Source organism: Theropithecus gelada, chromosome 6 (assembly GCF_003255815.1).
Source record: "Theropithecus gelada isolate Dixy chromosome 6, Tgel_1.0, whole genome shotgun sequence".
Lineage (NCBI taxonomy): Eukaryota > Metazoa > Chordata > Mammalia > Primates > Cercopithecidae > Theropithecus > Theropithecus gelada.
Window position 1 is genome coordinate 164631726 of NC_037673.1, and position 7940 is coordinate 164639665.

General features: G+C 47.5%; 1 protein-coding gene across 4 annotated transcripts in view; it reads left to right on the top strand.

Annotated features, from left to right (window-relative positions):
- Nucleotides 1-6510, top strand: part of WWC1 (WW and C2 domain containing 1) — a 173874-nt gene extending 167364 nt beyond the window's left edge. For 2 of the 4 annotated variants that reach the window (XM_025389035.1, XM_025389038.1), the window contains 3 exons: nt 1813-2046; nt 4579-4703; nt 5690-6510. In XM_025389035.1, the coding sequence (XP_025244820.1) occupies nt 1813-2046; nt 4579-4703; nt 5690-5756 (426 nt within the window). In that variant the 3' untranslated portion in view covers nt 5757-6510. Of the gene's footprint in view, nt 1-1794; nt 2047-4578; nt 4704-5689 lie in introns of all 4 variants that reach the window. The other 2 variants (XM_025389036.1, XM_025389037.1) reach the window with 2 other exon arrangements.
- The last annotated feature ends 1430 nt before the right edge of the window (nt 6511-7940 follow it).

The following is a 7940-nucleotide window of genomic DNA, read 5'->3' on the forward strand; positions in this document are numbered from 1 at the left end:
TGCAAAATGAGACTAGGTCTTATGGTAATGCTTCTTATGCTGTGTCTGAGATGTCCTTATTGGTCATTGTATTTGTTTTCTATTGCTACGTAACAAATCACCACAAACTTTAGCAGCCTAAAATAATACAAATGCCTTACCTCACAGTTTCCGCAGGTCAGGAGTTCAAGCACAGGTTAGCTGAGCCCTCTACCCAGGGTTTTAGCAGGCTGAAACCTCTTAAGTGTTAAATGGCCACATCCTCATCTGGAGGCTTGACTAAGGAAACATCTGCATCCAGGCACTGCCTCCAGTTGTTGGCAGAATTTATTGCCTTGTGGTTTCTTGCTAGCTGTCAGCTGGGGGGTTGGGGGAGCATTTTCAGCTCCTAGAGGTCACTCTCAGGTTTTTGCCCTGTGGCCGTCTCTACAACATGCTTTATTTACTTCTTCAAGGCCAGCAGAAGAGCCCAGCCAGGAAAAGCCCAGGCCGTCTTTTAGGGGCTTACCTGATTGAGTCAGGACCACCTGGAATAATCTTCCTTTTGATTAACTCAAAGTCAACTGATTAGTGGGAGTGAGAGTTCATATTCACAGGTCGCATTGGAATTGAAGGAGAGGAGATTATACAGGGCATGTATATTAGGAATGGGATTTGAGAAACCATTTTAGAATTCTGACTCCCATAGTCATGAATTACTGTTTTTTAATCATTAGTGATTTGTGATGGGAGGGGAGTTAATGGTCGAATTAATCAGGGTCTTTTACGTATAGATAACTGAAGAAACTAACTCAAATACAGCTTAAAAATGAAACAGGGAATTTGTTGTCTAATTTAATGAAGAAATCCAGGATGTTGAACTACCTTCAGGCATGGCTTGATCCAAAGTTTGAAATGATGTCATCAGGCCTCAGCCCCCTTCTCATGGCGTTGCTCCCTCTGTACAGCTTAATTCTCAAACAGGTCACCCCACAAGTAAAGATGATCATGATTAGTCCCAGGTTTATATCTTGAAGGCTTAGCAACATCGGTGCAAAGACACTGCCTCTTTTCCAAGCAGTTCAGCAAAGTGCCAGAATGGAGTATTAATGGTTGGGCTTTGATAACATACTCACCTCTGAACCTGTCACTGAGATTCAGATTGGCCAGGTTCAGGTCACATTCCTATCCCTGATGCCCCACACAAAGCAGGTGGATTGAGTGCAGAGGAGGAGATCTCCAAGGGAAGGTGAGGGCATTGTTACTCTAAGGCTGGGGAAACAAATGCTGGACAAGCAGAAACAATAGGGGCCCATTACAGGAACACAAAATCAAGAAGACATGACTTCTGCCCTCAAGCGGGAACAGACCTGTATTGGGGAAGCAACTTCAGAACAGTACAGTGACAGGAATCAATCACTGAGAACGTACATATGGAGGGTGCTGAGAGTATTGAAGCTGGCACAGTGTACAGAGAGGGCGGGTGGGGACTGCAGCCAGCTCCCTGAGGTGGAACTTCAACTTTACCACACATGCCCGCCCTGTGGGACTTAACCTCTACAAGCCTACTCGGTGCAGATGATAACCCTCAGGACCTCCTAGGTTTGTGAAAATGAAACGAGGTTATGGAAATGAAGTGCTTAGTACCATTCCTGGGATATAATAAATGCCCAGTAAACATGAGCTGAATGGGAGAATTCACAACAGGCTTCCCAGGGAAGGGGAAGCCCCATTCGAAAGGAGTGGATGCCTACAGGTAGACAAAGAGAGGGTATTTGAGGGTCAGAGGAAGGGGCTGGGTGGGCTCACTGGGCAGAGCTCTAATAACAAGAGAAGCCATCCCCACCCCCACAGCCTTCCTCCGTCAAGTCCCTGCGCTCCGAGCGTCTGATCCGCACCTCGCTGGACCTGGAGTTAGACCTGCAGGCGACAAGAACCTGGCATAGCCAACTGACCCAGGAGATCTCGGTGCTGAAGGAGCTCAAGGAGCAGCTGGAACAAGCTAAGAGCCACGGGGAGAAGGAGCTGCCGCAGTGGTTGCGTGAGGACGAGCGTTTCCGCCTGCTGCTGAGGATGCTGGAGAAGCGGGTAAGTGCAGCCTCGAAGGCAGGGGAGCCCTGCGCTCTGCCCCAAAGAGTCAGGGGCCACTGCCCCAGGGAAGAGAGGCCAGAGCTCATGATGCATCCTACAATTCCCACCACAGCTTCCACTGAAGGTGTTCCACCCATCACTCGTTCCCATCAGCAGAGGGATCCAGGAATCCCTTTGCCTACTCGACGTTATGAACCTTTCACCTGGCTGCAAGGCCCATTTACTGCATTTGTTGATGTGTTTTTGTATGCAAGCCCTTACTGTTCACACATGTACTCATCATGCAGCTCTTCATGAAATACATTGGGGACCCAATCTGTGCCACAGCACACACTTTAACAGAGTAACAATAGGACACTGACCTGCCTCGGTGCCTGCCCAGGAAATCCCACAGGGCAGCCCTTGCCAAAGGAGGAGAAGGGCTGGTCACACCAGGGCCTTCTGCTAACAAGGGTGCCCTGGAGTACAAGTCTGCTGGCACCTCTGCCCTGCTATAATAAGTTTAAGTTTAAGGGATTTGGGGGTTGATCAAGGAGAAAAATATAACCTCAAAATGGTGTTAGCACACAAGTTTTATATTAGCTGTGTGTTTTTTTGTTTTTTTTTTTTTTTTTTTTGGAAGACATGTTTTCTCTCTGTCGCCCAGGCTGGAGGGTGGTGGCATGATGGCTCACTGCAACCTCTATCTCCCAGGCTCTATCGATCCTCCCACCTTAGCCTCCTGAGTAACTGGGATGACAGGTACATACCAATATGCCCGGCTAATTTTTGTGTTTTCTGTAGAGATGGGGTTTCACCATGTTGTCCAGGCTGGTCTCGAACTCCTGGGCTCAATCAACCCACCTCGGCCTCCCAAAGTGCTGAGATTACAGGCGTGAGCCGGCGTGCCTGGCTTGCGCTACACTTTGACAGGTTTGCATGCCGGGGAAGCCCCTCACGGCATGAGACCTTCCAAAGGTGCTAGGGGCTACTGCCTGGTGTGGAGGAAGGCAAGGGAACTCCCAAGGGAGAGCTGGGGAAGAGGGGGCATCTAGGTTAGGTAGCTCTGCAGCACGATGGGGAGTCTCTGGGTCAGGGAACTCCAAAGCACAGCAGCAGCTCGGGGTCTCTTACAGGCCCAGGCTTTATCTATGGCTAGCAAGTGTTGGGTACAATTTCACAGGGTATGCCAAACTGGAAGGTTGTATATTTAAAAGTTGCTTATTTGAGCTATATTTAAAACAACTGGAAGGGTAAAAATTTGAGTGTGGCACCCAGCAGGCTTTTAAGGTCCCAACAGGTCCCGGACTGCCATGAAGAAACAAACAATATAGGGCCAATATCCAAGGGCCATTCTCTACTCCTTTATGAAAAATAACACCTGCCACTCTGTGATCACCACCCACGGCAAGAAAGACCTTTGCTAGTTCTCTCTGCACACAGCCAGACTCGCTGAGAGTACCTTACAGAGGGTGCCTACCTGAACTGTCAGGACCATCAGCTGAAATCTCAGTGCTCAGGGCAGGTGGTGATGCCCTACGGCAGGAAGATGATGCTGGACTTCTTAGGCCTGGACTGATGTGGGAGCTTCAGACTGACTCTGGCAGCTCTGAAGTTCCAGAAAAGTTTATTTCTTTCTTGTTTATACCCTGTTTACTTATAAACAGGATTATAACAAGAGCATTGAGGGGAAAATAGAAAATTGGAAGGCTTGAAGGAGGAGAGGAAATAAATATATCCCAAACCTAAAGTAACCTAATAATAGTTAGTTATTATATTGATCTTTGAGCTTCCTGGTAGCCAAGGCAAAAAGAGATCAGAAAACAAATGCCTATGTGCCCTACTTTAACACTTGATCTTAGTCAAAAGACTGAGAAGTAATACGTGCCCTGACTTAAGAAAAACAAACTGAGAAAACTTGACCTTTCAAATAGTAAAAAAAAAAAAAAAGTAACATCTATGACTTCTAACAAAGAACCATTGAAATGATGGCTTTATTTACCAAAATTCTGTCTTTGTGCAATGTTTTCAAGTATATGGTACATGGATATTTTAGGGCTGTCTGTGGTTTGTTCTTAAAAGTGTTTGCATACAGTTACATTAGGAGGAAGGGACATAGTGTTATACCCAAGCCTCTTAAGAACTACTGCATGGCTTGGGACTGGGTTTCCACCACTTCTTAGTAGTCTGACATTAAAGAAATTTCTTCCTATGCTGGAGCCTCAGTTGCCTGGGTAAAATAGAGGTAATAACGTCTACCTTCCTGGGTGGCCTGAGGATTAGAGGTAGTGCACGTTTCACCAGGCAGCCCTCATCTCCTCAATTCCCCCAGATCCACACAGGTATTCTGTTTCCTGGCCCCAAAAATCTACTCACTCAAACAGATGATTGGAGCACTTCCCATTATGGTTCTGAAAGAAGTGGATCCCACGGGGAGCAGGAGTGAGGGTGCCATCCCTACAGGAGCCCCCTCTATTGTGATAGGGAGTTCTCCTTGCCCCTTTCTGGAGGCCCCCTCCACTGACTCAGGGCCCTGCTTGCTTTGCCCAGCAGATGGACCAAGCAGAGCACAAGGGTGAGCTTCAGACAGACAAGATGATGAGGGCGGCTGCCAAGGATGTGCACAGGCTCCGAGGCCAGAGCTGTAAGGAGCCCCCAGAAGTGCAGTCTTTCAGGTAAGCAGAGGGCCCCGACAGCCCCCTCTCCCTTTCTCAGCCAACCCACGGCCTTAGTCTTCTGTCTGTGGTCTTACTGCTCCCATCCCTTGCTCACAGAGCACTGGCTTTCTCTGTAACAGATGTTCATCCTCCGCCAAGCCATCCCTGGCGATCCATGAGCTCTGCAGCACTCTTCCCCCGGCTGTCTTTATCAGTCCCCACACAACTCGAGCTAATTTGTTAGATCCTCTTGTTTAATGAATGAGCCACCTGCTCCAGCCTTTCCTCGTAGTGTTTTCATCACTGGTAATTGTGGAGGGTTGGCTGAATGATAAATAAGCCTATGGGTAATGGATGCTTGCTGGGCCTCCCTGGCTCTGCCTGCCACCTGCTAGGATCCCAGGGAGGTGCTTTCTTGCCATGCTGGACCCGGGTGTATTCTCGGAGGGTCCCGAATGCCATTTGGCCTGGGCCTCCCATCCACGGAGGCCCTAGCATTTAGACTTCTGATGTCCTCTCAGATAAGGTACACATGTTTGTGTATGTGCTAAAAAAAAATTCCTTTGTGGAATATAAACTTTTAAAATGTACATTTGTACAACTATCTTTGGGCATCTCTTAACTTTTTAACAAATTGAGAATCTGAAACAAACAAACATTGGAAGTGGCCCAAGGATCCTTTTAAACTCTGAGAAGCCTCTGATTTGATTTGAACTAAGGGTCATTGTTCATGCTAATGGTCTTTAAAGCAGTGGTTCTCAACCAGGCGTGATTTCTCCCCTTGCCCCTGGAACATTTGGCAATGAGCATGCATTTTGGGTTGTCGTAACTGGAGGTCAAGGATACGGCCAGCGTCTAGAGGGTAGAGGCCAAGGACGTTGCTAAACATTCTACAGTGAATGTATAGGACAGCCCCCATGACAAAGAATTATCCTGCCCAGAATCTCAGCAGAGTAAGGTTGAAAACCCCTGCTCCTACTCTAAAGGGATGATCTCTCTTATAGGGAGAAGATGGCATTTTTCACCCGGCCTCGGATGAATATCCCAGCTCTCTCTGCAGATGACGTCTAATCGCCAGAAAAGTATTTCTTTTGTTCCACTGACCAGGCTGTGAACATTGACTGTGGCTAAAGTTATTTATGTGGTGTTATATGAAGGTACTGAGTCACAAGTCCTCTAGTGCTCTTGTTGGTTTGAAGATGAACTGATTTTTTAGTTTGGGTCCTACTGTTGTTATTAAAAACAGAACAAAAACAAAACACACACACACAAAAAAAAAAACAGAAACAAAAAAAAAACCAGCATTAAAATAATAAGATTGTATAGTTTGTATATTTAGGAGTGTATTTTTGGGAAAGAAAATTTAAATGAACTAAAGCAGTATTGAGTTGCTGCTCTTCTTAAAATCGTTTAGATTTTTTTCAGTTTGTACAGCTCCACCTTTTAGAGGTCTTACTGCAATAAGAAGTAATGCCTGGGGGACGGTAATCCTAATAGGACGTCCCGCACTTGTCACAGTACAGCTAACTTTTCCTAGTTAACATATTTTGTACAATATTAAAAAAATGCACAGAATCCATTGTTGGGGGGAGGGATTCAGAGGTGCATCCATGGATCTTCTTGAGCTGTGACGTGTTTTTACGTGGCTGCCCAACGTGGAGCGGGCGGTGTGATAGACTGGGCGGGCTAAGCAGCCCAGTCTATGTGGGTAACAGGCCACGCTGGTCTCAGATGCCCAGTGAAGCCACTAACATGAGTGAGGGGAGGGCTGTGGGGAGCTCCATTAAGTTTTATCTCCATCAATAAAGTGGCCTTTCAAAAAGAATCTTCCTCTTGCTCTCTTTTTCTTTCCTACCCCTCACTTCATCTGTTTCCCTGATTTTTGAATCTCCCCTTTCCAGTCATTTCTTTCCCACCCATCCTGAGTCCTGGAAACATTTATATTTTTCTTTTGCCCACTGTTTTCATTTGCTCATTAAATTAAAATGACGGCTCAGCTCATTGGGAATCCACATGCCCAAGTTAGATTGGGGATATGCTCTCTGTACTGTCTCCTTCTATGGAATTCCACCCCACCCAATGAGAGCTGACTTCACCATTTCTTCATATGAGCATCATTCTGTGTCATCCCCAACCCAGGGGTAGTAGATGCTACAGCTTGTGCTTCATGCTGCTCCTGTGGCCCCTATCCCTACCAGGGTCTATTGCAGACAATCAGAAGTCAGCTTCTAACAAATAGCAACAGCCACAAATCTCTTCCTCCTTTCTCTCTGACATTACCCTGTGCAACTTTTCTCAAAGTCTGTTGCACCACCCAGCAAAGCATGTTGCACCAGCTATATCAGAATCACCTGGGGCAGCCTATTAAATATATGGACTATTGAGACCATCCTGGCTAACACAGTGAGACCCTGTCTCTACTAAAAATACAAAAAATTAGCTGGGCGTGGTAGTGGGCACCTGTAGGCCCAGCTCCTCGGGAGGCTGAGGCAGAATGACGTGAACCCCGGAGGTGGAGCTTGCAGTGAGCCAACATTGCGCCACTGCACTCCAGCCTGGGCGACAGAGCGAGACTCTCAAAAATAAAAAAGAAAAAAAAGGGCGTGCCCAAGATGGCCGAATAGGAACAGCTCCAGGCTCCAGCTCCCAGTGTGAGCGACACAGAAGACGGGTGATTTCTGCATTTTCAACTGAGGTACTGGGTTCATCTCACTGGGGCGTGTCGGACAGTTGACGCTGGTCCGTGGGTGCAGCCCGACCAGCAAGAGCAGAAGCAGGGCAAGGCATTGCCTCACCTGGGAAGCTCAAGAGGGAAGGGAATTCCTTTTCCTAGCCAAAGGAAATTGAGACACACAACACCTGGAAAATTGGGTAACTCCCACCCTAATACTGCGCTTTGCCAAGGGTCTTAGCAAATGGCACACCAAGAGATTATATCCCACACCTGGCTCAGAGGGTCCCATGCCCACGGAGCCTCCCTCATTGCTAGCACAGCAGTCTGAGATCTAACTGCAAGGTGGCAGCGAGGCTAGGGGAGGGGCATCCGCCATTGCTGAGGCTTAAGTAGGTAAACAAAGCCGCTGGGAAGCTTGAATTGGGTGCAGGCCACCACAGCTCAAGGAGGCCAGGCTGCCACCGTAGACTCCTCCTCTGGGGACAGGGCATAGCTAAACAAAAAGCAGCAGAAACCTCAGCAGAGGTAAATGCCCCTGTCTGACAGCTTTGAAGAGAGCAGTGGATCTCCTAGCACAGAGG